The sequence below is a fragment of the Bos javanicus genome, chromosome 8 (genome assembly GCF_032452875.1).
Source record: "Bos javanicus breed banteng chromosome 8, ARS-OSU_banteng_1.0, whole genome shotgun sequence".
Lineage (NCBI taxonomy): Eukaryota > Metazoa > Chordata > Mammalia > Artiodactyla > Bovidae > Bos > Bos javanicus.
This window is the reverse complement of record NC_083875.1, coordinates 104831601-104851297: the sequence shown is the minus strand read 5'-3', so window position 1 is coordinate 104851297 and position 19697 is coordinate 104831601. Positions and strand designations below refer to the sequence as shown.

The following is a 19697-nucleotide window of genomic DNA, read 5'->3' as shown; positions in this document are numbered from 1 at the left end:
AAATTTTCTTTAATCATAAAAGGAATTAAAAGGCAAAGATTTGAAAAAAAAATGATAAACATCAAAAATGAAAGGAAGGTTATTTCAAACTGTGAAACTACCCACTTACCCTCACTTTTTAGATGTCAGCTATGCTAACATTCTTTTTGGATGAAACCAAATGGCAGCTCTGCAGCTCTGGGCCCTGTACCTGAATGAAAGAGCAATTGTTTCCATCAAGTCATAACTTGACCACAAATCACCACATCCTCCATCCTAAAGGCTTGGCTCAGATGTAAACTGAGCTTTCATGGATAAGGAATTCAGGAAGAATCACTGATGAGCAAGAGAGTTAACTGTTTCTGGGTTTCTCCTGTGCTTTCTCCTCAACAGCCATGGGCTCCCCGAAGGAAATCATTTTCTCAGACATCACTGAAAACGCAGCCAGTGTCAGCTGGATGGCACCCACTACCCAGGTGGAGAGCTTCCGGGTCACCTATGTGCCCATTGCAGGAGGTAGGGCGTTTGGTGGGGAGAGGGAAGGGATCTGGAGTGTTTGGGTGGAATTGTGACTCAGACAATTCCATCCTCCTCTTCATATTTGAGACCATCTGAATAGACTTCATTTGTAAAGTGCTATGAGATCCTTGAAAGAAACTATACCTTGAGGAATCATGTTAAAAAGATCATTTCCAGTCTCATAATTCTAAAATTCTATGAGCAATAGATCCCCAATAATGTTTTCACACAAGGACAAAAGACTCTAAACCCATTGACCTTTTTTGTTTGGCAAAACTGATCTTTGCCTCTTGGTCCCCAAATCTGTCTGTCTCAGCAAAGGATGGGAAGCTGTGACTTTGCAGAGTTGAAAGTTCTAGTTCAGGCACATGGGCCATAATAGAGACCACAAGACCACGGGGCGGGGGTAGGGGGAGGAAGCATATTCAAATCTATCTAAAGACATTCTGGGAGGTAGTGAGCTCCCTATTAGTGGAAGTGTACACAAAGATGATAGTTGATAAGTATATGCAAAGTGTATACAAAGATGATTATCTCTTCAGAGACACGCTGCAGCATCTCTGTAGGGAGTTCGGTCAACTGATACACAAGCTCCTCAAAAGCCCCCAGATTCTAAAAAACAAAAATTTTGGACTTTTTAATAGATATAAGAGTACAAATTAGACCATGATCATCTTCTTCAATCGTAGAATATCTGCTAGTAAGAGATAAGTCTATATATAGTTAAGCGAATACAATGGATTAAAATATATCAGATATACATTACACAGTGAGCTTCCCGTATCCTTTGTGGGAAGAAATAGATAAATAAAATTTATACAGCATGCCAGCTCTCTACTGAATGGAAACTTGCCATTTGTAGCACATTGTGACCTCATAATTTTTCCTCCCCTGGCTTAGTTTTTGGCCTCTGCATGGATGGAAAAAAACATTATACAAAGAGTAAAACCTCTTCTCTTATGCTAGAGGGTAGGAGCAAATGAGAAGAAGTGAAGAAAATGCTGGATAAATGCAGTGTCACTGCCAAACCGGTTACGCCCACTCTTGGGACAGGTGTGCTTAAGTCCCTCCTGCTTTTCCTGTGTTCCAGGTGCGCCCTCAGCGGTGACTGTGGATGGGACCAAGACCCAGACCAGGCTGCTGAGACTCTTACCTGGAGCGGATTACCTGGTCAGCGTCATCGCCCTGAAGGGCTTTGAGGAAAGCGAGCCTGTCTCGGGGACGCTCACCACAGGTGTTTTTCTCACCTGCAGCATCATTGCTCATGATCCAGCAGTTAGAAGAAAAATGTTTTTGTTTAGGAAATTCTAGCGGAAAGTGGGCTGGCCTGGGAGCACCAGAGGCCTCCTCTGTGACGCAGTTGTAGCCTCTTCTGAGCTTCATCCTCAGCCTCCCTGGGCCGCCATGTCCCAGGGAATTGTGGGGAAAAGGGTGGAAGCTGGGGAGTCATACTGACCTGGTGCGAATCCCAGGTTCTGCCCCTTCTGGACACAGAGCTGTCGGTCAACGTCCTGAGGATCTAGTTTCTTTCTTGGAAAACGGGTGCAGTTCTTCTCGCACTGCAGGATGCTATAAGAACCTTAGGAAACTGTGTGTAAAGCATCTGTAAATATAGATCATTGCACGCATTAATCCACCTCCTTCCCTTCCAAGCAGATGCTTCACACAGACACGTGAATCGTTATAGCTATAAAGTAACAACTCTCGATTTGGCAGCTACAGTATTTCAGGGCTGTTCCTCAACCATTCCCATGTAAACCAACATAGCTAACATCCTTCTCATAGCTAATATCCTTCCCATTTTACAGAGGGAAAAACTGAAGTCAGGGCAATCGCATGCCTTGGCCAAGTCCACATAACTAGTAAATGCTGGAAGCAAACCTGAGCTCAGGTCAGGCTGCCTCCAAATTGTGCGTCCCTCTTAGATAAAGGATGATTTTCCTATTATTACCTGATTTGTACAGCACATTATAAGGAGGGAAAAAATAATGAATTGCATTGAAGGAGAATGAAGTGGAAAATTTCTCTTTAGGCTCCCATGTCTCTAAACAATTTATCCTTTGATATATGAGCAATTATCCAGCCTAATCCATTAAGGGATCTGAAGAATGGGCCTCATAGGAAATTTTAAAAATATCCTAATAGTCTAAAAGGGTTGCTAATATGCAGTTAAAAGCTCCGTCTGAACCCAGAGTCCTGACCACCCTGCCACACAGATCCTCATCCCCCGCCTAGAAATCTTTCGTTTGTGGCTTCTCCATGGCAACTGATTGCAAAGCCTGGGTCTTTTTCCTCTGGAGGCCCCATTGTCCTCATTGTTAAAGGAGACTCTGTCCATGTAAGATGAGACAGGAAGGACCTCCGGGTGGACGGGGTGGGTGCCCCCAAATTACTCCACCCCTTCCTGAGACCCTCAGGCCAGTCGTTTCATCTCCTGGGGCTCAGGCACCTCAGCTGTGAAGTCAGCTGATGATGGCTGCCTGCCCTCCATCTTCCCAGGGCTGTGGTCCCGGAGTAACTGAGTCATAAATGTGAACGAAATTGGAAACCAGTCACATGTAGGTTGGTTTCTAAGAAGGGGGTGTTGGGTTGTAGCAGTGGTCAGTTCAAAGGGCCAAGAACTGTGACTCTCCATGCCTTCTCAGCACAAGTCACTTAGGAATCATTCTGAAAACTCCAAATAACTTTAATAGTCATGTTAAGACCAACTGCAATTATTGAGTGCTGCCCCGAGCACATTTCACACACATCGTCTAGTTCATCCTTACAGCAGCCTTCTATAACAACTGAGGAGAGTGAGGTGTGGAGAAGGAAAATGACCCAAAGGCACACAGACCCACAACAGGGAATCCAAGGTAGAGCCTGGGACCACCGGCCCCTGGAGCCTGCCCCTGTGTTCTCCATAGCCCACCGAACCAGAGCTATTACTCAAAACCAAAGACATCACAGGCAGCCCTCACTCTGTACCTGTCCTGGTTTTGTGAAGCCTTTCCCTGGAGAAAGTAACGTGAACTATAAATATAAATCCTTGTCATGTGTTCAGCTCTTTGCAGTTCACAGAGCACCTTTCCACCTATAATATCATGTGAAAACCAAAGTATAATTGAAAACAAAGCCAAGCAGAGCTTCTATACCCATTTTACAGATGAGAAACAGAGACCCAAGATGACCCAGACAGCAAGGGAAGGAGTCATGTCTCAAACTCAGGTCATCCTGGCTCCAAGGTCAGAACTCTTGCATGCTTCTGACACTGTGTCCCACACCAGGAGTCCAGGAGCAGGGTAGACAGCAGAGTAGCTGTGGTCTGATGCGCTGCCCCATGGCTGACTATCTCTCCAACACATCACTGTGTTTCCTTGCAGCTCTGGATGGCCCATCTAGCTTGGTGACAGCCAACATCACTGACTCAGAAGCCTTGGCCATGTGGCAGCCAGCCATCGCCCCTGTGGATAATTATGTCATCTCCTACACAGGGGAGAGAGGTGAGGTCACGTCCGAGACCCTCCCCTCTCTGAGGAGCGTCTGCCCGGCTCTAAACTTCCTGTTCTTCTTTCTTTGTGCCACTTTTGGTTGCTTTTGCTGTTTAGTCACTCAGTCATGGCCGACTCTTTGCGACCCCATGGACTGCACACACCAGGCTTCCCTTCCTTCATCATCTCCCGGAGTTTGCTCAAACTCATGACCGTTGAGTCAGTGATGCCAACTAACCATCTCATCCTCTGTCATCCCCTTCTCCTCCAGCCTTCAATCTTTCCTAGCCTCAGGGTCTTTTCCAGAGAGTCATCTCTTTGCATCAGGTAGCCAAAGTACGGGAGCTTCAGCATCAGTTCTTTGAATGAATATTCAGTGTTGATTTCCTTTAGGATTGATGTACAAAGATGCGAGGGTAGGTTGGTGAGTCCAGCAATGTTCTTATGGTTCTCAGTTGCCACCTGAGAACAGACTCATGGGCTGGGACAGGGGCTGGTGAATGGATGGGTGTGAAGGGGCCTGTGCAAGTGGTGGCGAGAGCAGCCCAACCTGTATCTTCCCGCTGTGGTCAAATGGAAGAGCATCAATACCACGATTATATCAAGGAGGCCAACAGGCCTTTTAAAGAAAAGCAGATGGTGCATCTGCAGCCTGTTCCTCCTCTCCTGCTGGTCTCTGCTGTCACCATGAGCCACCCTCTACAGGCACAGCTCTCACCTCTTACAAAGGAGTCCACAATCTGAAATCTTAAATAGACTACTTCAGGCAGCTTTGGGGAGACTGCACTTCCTGGATGCCGCAGACAGGGCCAGTTAGAGCTGATCTGACTAAGAAATCAGAAATGATCTCTCCTTGCCTTTTCAACCATCTGTGCTCATTTACTCAGCCGGCAGATTCAATACTGGTAACTTGTTTGGGGCACCAGTGAGTTACGGCCACTAGCACGTAAAATTAAATACAAATAAGAGAGAAAAGAAAGATTCCTTTTCAATGAACAAGTCCCTATTTTTCAGGAACTAGATTAGGAAAAAATATGTTATTTTAATGTCACAGTATATGTGAGTTTCATATCTGATGGTTGTTTTACTTTCAGTAACAGTGTGAGAGCATACCATCAGCTGTGCAGGGGGTCTCTGAAAATCTTAACTCAGCCCTGGCAACCTCCTGTAAGAGAGGGTTCCTTGTGAGGATTGGCGGATCAGGGGGTGGGGCTAGAGGAATTCTTGGGTTTCTTTTTTTCTACTTTTTTTATTTTTAAATATTCCCCGTGAGCAAACTCTTGTAAGTCAGGGAAGATGATGTTGTCTCACCTAAAATAAACCAGAGTATAGTTCATCGGAATCATGGAAACTGTGGCTGCAGGCATAGACATGTCCTCATCCAGAAGAGTGTGTGTGTGTGTGTGTGTGTGTGTGTGTGTGGAGGGGGATCATGGATGACAAGGAGGGTGAGCATCTCAGCCCAGTTTGCCCCGAACTTTCCCAGTTTTAGCCTTTTAAATCCCATACCCTGAGAGACCTCTCAGGCCTTGGCCAGCCAGGCCATCTGGTCACCTGTGACGAGGAAGGTGACACCTGGATGCCATGGCTTGGGGTCCGCCCGTGGTCCTGACCCAATGAGATTGAGAACCAGTAATCAGGTTTCGGTCTGTCTATGCCACCTGATTTTTATGGTTCCCCAGCCTAAAGATATGACATTTAGCAAGTTATAAAGGATGTGAGAGTAAGTGGGAAAAAATGGGAGAGCAAGCAAGGGGACAAATTAAATCTGGGTAGCCTGAGGCATGGGGATGTTACCTGCAACTCTACTCTAGCTGGATCCTGTGCAACACTGTGCTCAAGAGAGAGAAAGGAGTGTAAGTCATCTCAGAAATCAAACCTGCTTTTCTGTAGGACCGCTGAAAGCTTCTGTGTTAGGAGGTGCGTGCACTGTTGGCCAAGCCCACTGATGGCCCAGACAGGGAGAGGTAACTGCCGTGGTGTGTATATTTCCTGTATAGTGCCAGAAATTACCCGCACGGTGTCCGGGAACACGGTGGAGTATGCACTGACCAATCTCGAGCCTGCCACAGAATACACGCTGAGGATCTTTGCAGAGAAAGGGCCCCAGAAGAGCTCAACCATCACCACCAAGTTCACCACAGGTACAAAGACACTGAAGAGCTGGAAAAAGCCCACCCACTGCCTCTATCTTTAACAGTATCCCTCTCCATCTATTATTTCTCAAGTCAGCTCCCTGCAATGTGATGACATCAGCAGCAACTCAATCCACCAATGCCCCCTCAATCAAGACTTAAGAAATACACCATTTCCTTTTGAACTGAAATGACCTTGCTCTCCCCACAGACTAGGAAATGATTTTAAGAGGAGGGCTTTTTAAGTGGAAAACCAGTCCCCACTGGCCCTAAACCCAGTAGTTAATGATCCATGTTCTAGGCAGGGAAATATTTTTAAGAGAAAGATTTTAAAGGCAGATTTTCCTAGATGTCCGCTGGATTTTTTATATACATTGAGATCTTTTTTTCAGATTGCAATGGGGAAAGGAATGGAAGCGGTGTCCACTGAGTGGGGGGGAGGGCCCATACCAGCGTTCATCTGTCCTCTTTAGAAACAAAGGGAGGCATTCTAATTATGTTCATGGCTGTGTCTTTCTCCCCTAATTCAACTAAAGCCAGTTGCGATCCTATTGGGCTCAGGAAAACATGGCCCTTAGGATGAGCTGAAACACAGAGAACATGTGTCTTTAGAGGTCACGAGGCTCAACCTCTTCATTTACAGATGGAAAAGGTTTCACCCGAGGTCATGTAGGTCAATGCTAGGGAAAGGACTTGAACTCAGGCCTCCTGGTAGGGACTTTATCCTACACCTGATGACCTGTGCTGTGCTGTGCTCAGTCACTCAGTCGTGTCCAACTCTTTGTGACCCCATGATGGACTATAGCCTGCCAGGCTCCTCTGTCCATGGGGATTCTCCAGGCAAGAATACTGGAGTGGGTTGCCATGCCCTCCTCCAGGGGATCTTCCCAACCCAGGGATCAAACCCAGGTCTCCCATATTGCAGGCGGATTCTTTACTGTCTGAGCCACCAGGGAAGCCTGTACCTGCTGACTTATTTGATATTAAATGTCTTCTCTTCTCCAGACCTCGATTCTCCAAGAGACTTCACTGCTACAGAGGTTCAGTCGGAAACTGCCCTCCTCACCTGGAGACCTCCCCGGGCGTCTGTCACTGGTTACCTATTGGTGTATGAATCCGTGGATGGTACAATCAAGGTATCTTGATGTATATAAACAAATCCCCACGGCTGAATGAAACAGTTACATGAGTCTCAAAGTCAGGAAGAATTATCTGAAGTCTGTTTCTCCTACGCTAGTGTGACTAGGGAGCTGGAAAGAAATTAGTAGGAACTGGACACCATGCCAGACTTTCTGAATCATAAGTTGTAGCCTCCGGTCTCATTTTAACCAGACTGCAGTTTTGATAGCCAGCCAAGGTCAAGAACTACTGCTCACAAGACTTGAGGGCATTTTAGGAGCTGGACTCTTTGTCCTTTAGTGTTTTATTGAGCAAAGGCCAAAAGCTTCTTCTGCATCTTTGCCATATATCTCACAGATGGTATCATTCTGTTATATAATGATATATACATCACCATGTGCTTATGACATCAACTGTTTACAGCAGTTTTTATTTCTATTCTCTACCCATGAATTTTTTTCCTTCTACTTTTTAACTTGAAATAACTTTAGAAAGTGAAAGAAGTTTTCTAACCTTTACCTTCTAAACATGTTATTGATGTCTTAATGTTGGTCACCATCCTTTAAATTTCCAAGATCTTTTCCTTATTTTCTGCATGTTGACCTTTTTCTGGCATATTGTTTCTATATCCTGTATCTTCTTCTCTTTATGTCTAAGAATATATGTTCTTGGGATTTTCTTCCTCTGCCTGCAGAGTGTTTCCTCCAAGGTCTCTTTTCTGGTTTGCTGCTGTTTGGTTTGATTTGGGTCACCATGTTTCATGTTGGAGACTTACCCCTAATGTCGGTTGACCTTTTTGTACTGGAGCCAAGAATGAAATAGCTGATTGGGAGGTCTAAGAGCACAGAAAGGGCTTGTCAACTTTGGAGCTCGCTATAGAGCAACTGGGCACAGTCAGTTCAGTTCAGTCGTTCAGTCATGTCTGACTTTGTGACCCCGTGGACTGCAGCACACCAGCCCTCCCTGTCCATCACCAACTCCTGGAGCCTACTCAAACTCATGTCCATTGCTTCGGTGATGCCATCCAACCATCTCATCCTCTGCCGTCCCCTTCTCCTCCTGCCCTCAATCTTTCCTAGCATCAGGGTCTTTTCAAATGAGTCGGCTCTTCGCATCAGGTAGCCAAAGTATTGGAGTTTCAGCTTCAGCATCAGTCCTTCCAACAAACATTCAGGACTGATTTCCTTTAGGACTGACTGGTTGGATCTCCTTGCAGTCCAAGGGACTCTCAAGAGTCTCCTCCAACACCACAGGGCAAAAACATCAATTCTTCGGCACATACACAGCAATTTTCTTGGGAGGATTCCCAAGCATCAGGACTGTAAGCTCTATTTCTCAGGCTCATCACTCTCCTTGGAGGATCCTCCACAAAACTCCTTCACACCAGGCTGCCAGAAGCCTCACTGGAGAATAGGCCTGGGCTCCCACTGTGTATACACCTTCAGTTCTCCTCTAGCCAGTGCAGCACCTGAGGCTCCCCTGCAGCTGGGCATGATAGATTTGAATCCAGAGTCTCCTCTCTAGCTCAGCCTGTCCAGACAGGAAACCTCAGCCTTTCACCTGGGCTGGGAAGGACAGTCATCCAGACTGCTGGGGGATGGAGAGAACTGGGAATCTGTTTATTGTACAAAGTTTTAAACAAATCTTTGTTCAACCACACCCCACACGGGCCTTCAAAGGCATCTTTGCTTGTGCGTGCATTCCATTTCTGAGCTTGCTGGGCTCTGCAGCATTCATCAACCAACCTCCGAGCGACTCCATCCACTGAGGCTTCCACTGTTCTGTCACCTCCGCTGTCACTCCACCAGCCCACACTTCTCACCGATCAAGATTCTGGTGACATCGCATGCCTGCTGCTGTCTCCTCTGCCATTCCCCTCTTCCTGTGGGTTTATACTTTATATCTCTCCCTCTCATTTCAGTGGGTATCAGAAGTAAGTAGAAATAAACTGGCATGTTCAATATGCTATGGTTAACCAGAAGTGGACACACATCTCTAGTTATCGTCTTGGCCCTTCTAGGAGTCAGCGTAACGGTAAACTAGCTCACTGTGTGAGCAGAGACAAGTCCCTTGCCTTCTCTGGCTGTCAGTGTTCACATCTGTAAAATGAGTGCATTGGAGGCCCCAGCCTGTGAGGGCCCTTCCTGGTCAGGCATCCTGCTTGCCTGAAGCCATGAGTCTCATTTCAATCTACCCTAAGTGCTTAGAAACAGACTTTGTGCAGCAGCTTAGAAAGCTGATAGGTAATTGTATCCCCAGGTAACTTAAGGAAGGCAGCTTTATACCTTATCCTTCCGCAGGGACCAGACCTGGAGCTACACAAAAGTTACTGGGTCACTGGCATCATACGGGCTCTCACCTGGGTCTATCTCCCTGCATGTCCAATCCCCAGCTTTATCTGTTTCACTCAAGAAAATCAGCCTGGTAGAGGAGGAAAGAGTCCTGGACAGGGAGTTAGGAAACAGATGCAAGACCACCCCGTCACTGACAAATTATGGAGTGCAGGTCTCTTAGCTTCTCTGAAACTACTCACCCCTCCAAACCCACCCACCCACTCCCATATTGGAAAAAATCAGAATAATGTCATATTCCTGGTGGTGAGGATGCCAGTGAACCTCCCAGGGGCCTCCACACTGACTCCTTACTGCCTGAATCCGAGCAGCTATGTTTGCAGGTTGTAGAGAGCACTGTTGTATTTGGTTTGCTAGGAATGCAGGTGGAATTCCAATCCCTGACACCTGATGACCCTGACAGGGTCATCTCCTAAAAGGTGACTGCACAGGCACTAGACGTTTTGAAAAAGAGGATCTGAAAGAACAAGGATTTCCTGCAAAACTGAAAGCGATCCCGTCCTCTGGACATCCGCACAGTGACGCGTCACAAACTGCAGGTGGACTTAGAATGGGCCTAGGCAGCTGCGCACCTCTGCCCCTCCTGGATACGCCCATTCTAGACAAGAGACCTGCTGGGGCAGCTCACGCCATCATCACGCCCCGATCAGGCTCTGACGATTCAGTCACTCTAGGATGGGGCCCAGGCACTGTTTTATTTTAAAGCTTCCCAGAGGGCTGTGAAAAAGAGCCATATTAGAGACGACTGACTTCAGTTCAGTTCAATTCAATTCAGTTGCTCAGTCATGTCCGACTCTTTGCGACCCCATGAATCGCAGCACGCCAGGCCTCCCTGTCCATCACCAACTCCCGGAGTTCACTGAGACTCACGTCCATCGAGTCGGTGATGCCATCCAGCCATCTCATCCTCTGTCGTCCCCTTTTCCTCTTGCCCCCAATCCCTCCCAGCATCAGAGTCTTTTCCAATGAGTCAACTCTTCGCATGGGGTAGCCAAAGTACTGGAGTTTCAGCTTTAGCATCATTCCTTCCAAAGAAATCCCAGGGCTGAACTTCAGAATGGACTGGTTGGATCTCCTTGCAGTCCAAGGGACTCTCAGGAGTCTTCTCCAACACCACAGTTCAAAAGCATCAATTCTTCAGCACTCAGCTTTTTCACAGTCCAACTCTCGCATCCATACATGACCACTGGAAAAACCATAGCCTTGACTAAACGTATCTTTGTTGGCAAAATAATGTCTCTGCTTTTCAATATGCTATCTAGGTTGGTCATAACTTTTCTTCCAAGGAGTAATCGTCTTTTAATTTCATGGCTGCAGTCACCATCTGCAGTGATTTTGGAGCCCAAAAAGATAAAGTCTGACACTGTTTCCACTGTTTCCCCATCTATTTCCCATGAAGTGATGGGACCAGATGCCATGATCTTCGTTTTCTGAATGTTGAGCTTTACGCCAACTTTTTCACTTTTCTCTTTCACTTTCATCAAGAGGCTTTTTAGTTCTTCCTCTCTCTCTGCCATAAGGGTGGTGTCATCTGCATATCTGAGGTTATTGATACTTCTTCCGGCAATCTTGATTCCAGCTTGTGCTTCTTCCAGCCCAGCATTTCTCATGATATACTCTTCATATAAGTTAAAAAGCAGGGTGACAATATACAGCCTTGACGTACTCCTTTTCCTATTTGGAACCAGTCTGCTGTTCCATGTCTAAACCTTTGCCCTTTGTGTGATTCATCTTCCTACCAGATTAAGCCGAGATCATGGCATTCACTTTTTCAAAGTACTTTCTAGGAACCTCCATTCCTTATCATGATAAACTTCAAAGTCCATAGGTTGACACTGAAGGTCTTTTATAATCTGATGTCTTCCCACCTCTTCTGCTGCTCCCCTCAGTGAAGTATGGTTGAGGCAGCTCATTGCCTCCTCCTATGACTTGAATTTGCTCCGCCCCTTCTGGCCCCAGGAGCTTTGCTCACAGGGTACTCTCCTCATGTCTAAGTCCCTGACATGAGCATGGAGCCTGGCACAGAGTGGGGCTCAGTGTATTCTTGCTGAACAAAGAAATGAGTGGATGGGTGAATAAAGGAATATATCATCTATACCCTGTGGATTTATGTGACCAAAGGCTATTTTATCTTTCTTCTGCCCTTAGGAAGTCGTTCTAGATCCAGACACCACCTCTTACAGCCTGACGGATCTGAGCCCATCCACCTACTACACAGCCAGGATTCAGGCACTGAACGGGACCCTAAGGAGCAAGACAGTCAAGACCATCTTCACCACGAGTAAGGGGCTCTGGGTGGGGGTGGGGGGCCGGCAGGGGCCAGCCAGGCCTTGAAATCACACTCTGTGAGACTGAACCAATCCTCCACTTCTCCTCTGACTGCTACTTTAAATGCTTCTATCACATTTTGATAAAAATCAATTACCTGCAGTTACCTGAAAAGCTGGAGGAATGTGGATGTAGCAGGTTACAGGACTCGTGGTGGGAGGGAAGGAGGGCCAGCAGTGGGAACAGCTGGATTCACTCCCATCGCCACCTGCTCTGTGTGATGGAGGAGAGTTACTGCAATTCTGCAAGTCTCAGTTTCTTTATCCATATGATGGGATTAATAATGAGCCCTTCTTCATAAGGATCTTGGGAGAATCTCTGTACTGAACTCCTAGCCCAGTGGGTAGCCATTGTTGGGGCTCCTTATAAGCTCAGTGTTCTCCTTCAGCATGTGGGCATTTATAAAGCCTCCTTATCCTCTAAAATCACAAACAGGCCTCCCATCTAGGCCAGGATTATCTTGCCCAGTTTTCTGGTGGGGAACAGAGGCCCCCAGAGACTAAATGACCCGCTCAGGGTTATACCATGAGTTAGAGTCTGGTCTGGGCTCCAGTGTTGCAGGAGCAGGGAACCACACCCAAACCCAGCCAATGGAGAAGAGGAAGGGAGGAGGGGGGCTTTGGAGAGCTTTGAACTGGGTATACAGACTATATCCCAGCGCTGCCTCCTGCCCTTCACACTTCACTCTGGTCACTCCACACACACCTGCTGAAGGAGGGGCGGATGCTAAAGCACCTGTTTTCCAGATCTAATGCCAGGTGTGAATGTGCCCTAAAGATGCTCTCAGACCAGGTTGTGAAACAGACAAGAAAATACCTAATGAGACAATCTCAGGGGAAGGTAACATACATTGAGGAGGTCAGAACAACAACAAAAAAGAGCTGCTATGATCATCACTTCTCAAGTCTACCTGCTAATAAGCATAGTCCCAAGATCATCTGTTTCTATCCAGTGTTGAATTTTTTGCACCACGTTACCACAAATAGAAATTCCCCAGACATTCCTATGTTAGCCTTCTAAGATTCCCAGGCTCAGGGCAGTTATATGACTTCTCCAGTGTCCGAAGGCAAGGAAGCAGCAAGTTCAGGACTAGAACCCGTCCTTGTTTTTGGCTTCAGAATCCTCTGAAGAGTCTGAGATGCATGCAGCCTGCCAGAGTGTCCTAACCCACGGTGAGCCACGCCCTGGGTGCTAGAGACCCAGTCATCCTGGCCAACACCTGGGTGTCCATCAGGTGTTCATGGGGTGCTGCCTGCATGCTCCTGATTGATCATAGTCAACCTGACACAGCCCTCAAGCAGATCAGCGCTCCTCCCACTGGTATCATGGTGGCTCCCATCAATACAAAAGGCTGAAATGGGTCCCTTTTATCCATAACCTCTGTGCCTCGCTGCACTCCCACAAAATAGTTTTAATCCTCCCCCTTGCACACAAGAGAACAGAGTCTCAGAGAGGTGAAGCTGCTTGTCCTTAGGTGCCTAGCCAACAAGCACTTAGCCTGTGACTTCAAAGCTCCTGCTCCGAGAATCACTCCTCCTTCTCATCCTGCAGGTGGAGTCCTGTACCGATTCCCCAGGGACTGCTCCCAGGCAATGCTGAATGGAGACACGACCTCTGGCGTCTACACCATTTATCTGAACAACGACAAGACCCAGAAGCAGGAAGTCTTCTGTGACATGACCTCTGACGGGGGTGGATGGATTGTGAGTACCATGGAGACAGGCTCCAGGCCTCTTAGACAGGAGGGGTGGGGGCAGAGGAGAGGCGGGGAGGTCCCCTCCATGCCCTCTGACCTTAATGTGCCTGAGGGTTTGCAAGACAGTGCCTGTCACATGGAAACACTCAGGAATTCTCTCTTAAAGTAATGGGAAAGAAGCTGAGGATAAAGAGCAGTTCCTCATTTTCTCGTAATTTATCTTATTTGATCCTCAAACAGCTCTGTGATGTATAAATGGCAGTGATGTATAAATGATGTATAAATCCTCGAGCCCATTAAGTTTACTGATTAACACTGGCCATCTACCAGGCACTAGCGTGCTAAGAGTTTTCCATGAATGATTTCAGTGCCATTACCATATGAGCTAAGTAGTACTTTTTAAAATTATTGCTGTTATTCGGTCGCTCTCTTCATGACCCCATGGACTATAGCATGCCAGGCTTCCCTGTCCTTCACCATCTTCCAGAGTTTGCATAAACTCATGTCCACTGAGTCAGTGATGCCAGCCAACCATTTCATCCTCTGTTGCCCACTTCTCCTCCTGCCTTTAGTCTTTCCCAGCAGCAGGCTCTTTTCCAATGAGTCAGCTCTTCACATCATGTGCCCAAAGTACTGGAGCTTCAGCTTCAGCATCAGTCCTTCCAATGAATATTTAATTATTAAATTTTATTTTTTAGAGCAGTTTTAAATTGGCAGCAGAATTGAGCGGGAGGTTCACTGAGTCCCCACATGTATGGCTTACCCGGACACATCACAATCACCCAAAGCTGGGTGGTGGTCTTACTCATCCCTGTCTCCGGGGAGAACGCTGAGACTCCGAGAGGGGAGGTGGCATGTGTGCACTGACTTGCACGCCAGATTAGTGAGGACAGAGGTGGGGTCCAGTGCCTTTCCCACAGTGAGCATTTCCTCCTCTCAGAAAGACGCCTTCTCGTTCCTTCAATGGCTTAAGCTCACCCGGATTCATTGCTTGTGTTTATAGGTGTTCCTGAGACGCAAAAATGGACGTGAGGACTTCTATCGAAACTGGAAGGCCTACGCTGCTGGATTTGGGGACTTAAAAGAAGAGTTCTGGCTTGGTAATACAGCCTGCGCGTTCATGCCCCCAAATGCCCATTCGGCAACCCTGTCGTCTGTCCTAACCCACAGGGAAAAGTGGGAGAAACGGATTAGGAGGAAACGATAGCTCTGGTGGTCGACACAGAATATCAGATTCTCAATGGAAAAAACTTGAGATTCTCTGGGTCATTAAAAATAAAAATCTGTTCGGAGGAGAGCCAATAGCCCGACCCTAAGAATAAGCCTAGCCTTCCGTCAACCCCTGGGCCACCTGGAGCATTATCCTCACTGATGTCCTTCACCTGTGCTGACTGGGTCCCTCAGAGCCACGCCCTCCAAGCCTCCCAGCAGCCCCACAGTGTACAAGGCTCCCGTCTTGCACCTGGGAAAATAGCCCCAAAGAGGTTAAACTGCTGACCGTAGGGATCTAGCCAATAAAGACGTGAGTGGCACCCGAATTCTCTCAGCCAGCACTACCGTGGCATCCCCACCCCCCACTGTGACTCACACTTTGCCATAACCTGCCCCTGGCACAGGGCACCGTCATACATTCCAGCCTCTGAGCCTGGGAATATCTGCCCCATTGCCGTTCACAGGTAACGAGCTTAGAGTGGAAAAGGTACGCTCTCCACCTTATTTCCTTTGATATTCACAGCACACTAGGGGATGGGCAGGGCAAAGAGGTCAACCCAACTTAGCTGAGGCTCGGACACTGCATATGTGTCACCTGATGCTGTAACAGCAAGGAGCCGAGCAGGTGCGTCAGGCAAAGCTCTTTAGTACACATGGAGCCGCTGCTCTCAGGCGGTGAGGAGGAATGAACGCCTCGGTCACTGTGCTTCTTCGGTAACCCTCGCCTGTCGTCCACAGGGCTGGACACTTTGAGCAAAATCACAGCCCAGGGGCAGTACGAGCTCCGGGTGGACCTGCGGGACCACGGGGAGTCGGCCTACGCCGTCTACGACAAGTTCAGCGTGGGAGATGCCCGGACGCGCTACCGGCTGAAGGTGGAGGGGTACAGTGGCACGGCAGGTGAGTCCAGCGGCCTGGCAGGTACGCACAGCCACTCGCGGAGCCCACGGGACCGCGAACACGTCTCGGGCTTTCAGCTAGTTCCCCCACTCAGCAGTCCTTCCTGCATCGGCCCATCCACTTATCCACAAACATTTGATAGGTGCTAATCTGGCAGAACTACAGTTTAACAGGGCTAGGTAGATACTTGGGAGAAGGAAATGGCAACCCACTCCAGTACTCTTGCCTGGAAACTCCCATGGACAGAGGAGCCTGGTAGGCGACAGTCCATGGGGTCAGGAAGAGTCGGATAAGACTGAGTGACTTCACTTTCACTTTTCACTCTCATGCATTGGAAAAGGAAATGGCAACCCACTCCAGTATTCTTGCCTGGAGAATCCCAGGGATGAGGGGGTGCCTGGTGGGCTGCCATCTATGGGGTCGCACTGGGTTGGACATGACTGAAGCAACTTAACAGCAGCAGCAGCAGCAGGTAGATACTTGATCACCAAAACCTAAGGTAGGTTGGGAAATAGGACATTTAAGATGTATTTGTAGCTACCTGAAAGTGAAAGTGAAGTCACTCAGTCCTGTCCGACTCTTTGCGACCCGTGGACTGTAGCCCACCAGGCTCCTCCATCCATGGGATTCTCCAGGCAAGAATACTGGAGTGGGTTGCCATTTCCTTCTCCAGGGGATCTTCCTGATCCAGGGATCGAACCCAGGCCTCCTGCATTGCAGGCAGACGCTTTAACCTCTGAGCCACCACGGAAGCCCTACTCCGTGTTTAGATACCAATTTTATACAGAGAGGCAAGCAGTGTCTTGGGAGCTTTAATACTCATGCACTCCCGTGCCCCTCTGTTTATTACACACATATGACCCCTGGGGGATCCTGTTGGTGAGCTGACACAGTGTGTCTGGGGCGAAACGGAGACGCGCCATTTCTGACAAGGGCCCTCGTGATACCGGTGTCGTGGCACTGCTGGTCCGTGGCCTGCACTTTGAGTAGCAGACAGTCCACTCCATTACCCACCCAGATGAGTCTTTTCTAAGGCCTTCCTGCCACATGGCCTTGCAGCCTCAGCTGGCACATCCACATGACCAGAGAAGCTCCCTACCTCTCTGGCAGTCCTTCACTCTTTGACTAGTACAGAACCTAGCTCAGGTTTCGAAGATGTCTTTGACTTGAAATGACCTTTGTGTGGTTTTCTGGCGCCATGTTACAAGAGAAACAAACAAGGAAACCATATGCATTCAGGCAAATGAGGTGCAGCCTCTTTTTGCTGATGTTTCATATGCATTGTGAAAGTGAAACTGTTCATCGCTCAGTCGTGTCCAACTCTTTGTGACACCATGGACTGTAGCCCACCAGGCTCCTCTCTCCATGGAATTCTCCAGGCAAGAACACTGGAGTGGGGTGCTATTTCCTTCTCCAGGGGATCCTCCCAACCCAGGGATCAAACCTGGATCTCCTGCATTGCAGGCAGATTCTTTACCATTTGAGCCACCAGGGAAACCTCATTTCATTTGCATTATAAATTATATAATAAATGATACATATATGATACAGATCATATATATGTATCCAAGGAGATATTGCTATTATACAGGTGAGGAAACTGAGCCTCAGAGAAGTTTGGCGATTTGCCCAAGATGTAACAGCTTGAGGAAGGTGGGCCCAAGGGACAAGCCTAGCTGCTCACAGGTGGTTTTGGTAACAAGGGAGATCAGGTATAAGAGCGTGACCACCCCATGCCAAGCCCTGCCTGCTTTGGGGTGGCTCCCCATTACGTTTATGAGAACAGAGGAGACAGATGCTATAGCACATACCCAACCTCTGGCCCCTGAAAGAACACACCCGTAATGGGAAAAGTCTCCAGACATGAATTGCCAGAAGCAGGTCTCAACCTAAGGAGAGTCGGAGCTCTTTAGAGATCAGACTGGTGGTAATGAAGAGAGAGACCCAGAGCAAACATTGTTTTCATTCTTGCATCGTCAAGGAATTCTCACATTTTCTTACCTAGCAACAAATACCTCTTTTGTTGAGATGGCTTCAGGCAAGGAAGGTCTTGTTACAGGGCAAGCAAAGGCACTTTGGGCAAGAAGGCAGCAGGAATGTGGCCTCCACCCATCGCTCTCTGTATTTCCATCAGAAAAGGAGCCATAATCTACCCCTTCATTTCGGAAGCTCACCCTTGGAAACGCCTCCTCCCGTGTGTACTGAGGGCAGCCAGCCCTTCCCCAGGAGAGCATCTTGTTTCATCATATCTAGCTTCATATACTTCATCATATCTAGCTTTCATCATATTCTAGCTCTTGGGAGCTTCATCAGTTAACAAGGCACTCAAGTCCCGATGGATAAAGAATCTGCCTGCAATGCAGGAGACCCAGGTCCAATCCCTAGGTTGGGAAGATCCCTATCAAGTCCCCATGATAACTTGCTCCCATATATCAGGGTAGAATGCCTCAATGTCTTGCAACTTTTCTGCCCAGCATTGGCCAGGGTTGGAAGTGAGCGAACACAGAAATGGCGCTTAAATACTCCTAAAATTCAATATATTAAATTACAAGCTAGATTCCCATGTAGCACTACATGTAAACAGGCTTTTTGTCTAAGAATCAGGGGAAATTGGTCCCATCACTTTGAAAAATAAATGTACAATATACTAGCTATTTGGTGACATCTAAAACCTGAAAGGTTTGATTGTAAGTATAGCTCTGTAGGCTGAGACTTAAGGCAGACTGGCTCAGGATAGCTCTGGAAACGCAGCATGGCAGAGTGGTAAACTAAACTCATTAGAACTTGCTAAATATATGTGTAAATAAATGAGCGAGTGAGTGTGAGTTAATGAATAAGCGTGTGTGTGCTAAGTCACTTCAGTCGTGTCCAACTGCAGCCCACCAGCTCCTCTGTCCATGAGATCCTCCACGTGGCTTGCTATTTCCTCCTTCAGCGGATCTTCCCGACCCAGGGATTGAACCTGTATCTCCGATGTCTCCTGCATCGGCAGTCCAGTCCTTCACCACTAGCGCTACCTAGGACTAAATGGGTAATAAATAAATACATCCCTGGAGGAGGGCGTGGCAACCCACTCCAGTACTCTTGCCTGGAGAATCCCATGGACAGAGGAGCCTGGTGGGCTGCAGTCCATGGGCTCTCCAAGAGTCGGACACGACTGAGCGACTAAGCATAAATAAATACATGAAAAAAAAAAAAACTGAAGTCTAAATACTTGCAGTTGGGGGAAAAGCACATCATTATTAAATACAGGTTTCCCACCTTACTCTCTGAGTTCCTTTGCATCAAGTGAATGCAGAAACAGTCATGAAAGTAACAACAGTCATAGCTGTTTGCGCACCATACCGCCTGTTCAGCATACACTTCGTATCAGTTGTTCCCACAGCCCCGAGGTGAACCAAATCAATGTGCCGTGCCCATTCCATTCCACAGATGGGAAAACTGAGGTTCCACAAGCGGCTTGATTTGTGCAAGGACACAACCAGGGTGTGAGAAAGATGGGATTGGAGCGAGACCCTCCAAACATACCTGCAGCCCTCTTTCTACCACCTTGTGCCGCTTCTATCAGAAATGAGGCTCCCGGCGGTACTCATGTTCCATCCAGGCCCGTGTTGGATCCTACCTCTGGGCCTGTCGTTGGAGACCGGCCCACCCAAGGCCCTTGGGTTGTCGCCCTGGTGCTCCCACAGCCCACCAGGAGCTCCAGCCCTGAGTCGGTACGCTCTCTCCCCCAGGTGACTCCATGGCCTACCACAATGGCAGATCCTTCTCCACCTTCGACAAGGACACAGACTCGGCCATCACCAACTGTGCCCTGTCCTACAAGGGGGCTTTCTGGTACAAGAACTGCCACCGTGTCAACCTGATGGGGAGATACGGGGACAACAGCCACAGTCAGGTGAGAGCCTGCAAGGGCCCGAGCAGGGCTGAGACGGGGAGGCAGGGACCTCAGGGGCAAGACCTCAGGTTCTTCACATCAGGGAGAAGT

The 19697-nt window shown here is 48.0% G+C and overlaps 1 protein-coding gene across 14 annotated transcripts in view; it reads left to right on the top strand.

Moving 5' to 3' along the window:
- TNC (tenascin C) overlaps positions 1 to 19697 on the top strand; it is a 102502-nt gene that overhangs the window by 78063 nt on the left and 4742 nt on the right. For all 14 annotated transcript variants that reach the window (XM_061426638.1, XM_061426635.1, XM_061426637.1 and 11 more), the window contains 10 exons: positions 373 to 495; positions 1589 to 1732; positions 3861 to 3980; positions 5969 to 6112; positions 7109 to 7239; positions 11722 to 11854; positions 13453 to 13604; positions 14601 to 14697; positions 15548 to 15709; positions 19444 to 19607. In XM_061426638.1, coding sequence (XP_061282622.1) covers positions 373 to 495; positions 1589 to 1732; positions 3861 to 3980; positions 5969 to 6112; positions 7109 to 7239; positions 11722 to 11854; positions 13453 to 13604; positions 14601 to 14697; positions 15548 to 15709; positions 19444 to 19607 — 1370 coding nt within the window. The remainder of the gene's footprint in view (positions 1 to 372; positions 496 to 1588; positions 1733 to 3860; positions 3981 to 5968; positions 6113 to 7108; positions 7240 to 11721; positions 11855 to 13452; positions 13605 to 14600; positions 14698 to 15547; positions 15710 to 19443; positions 19608 to 19697) is intronic.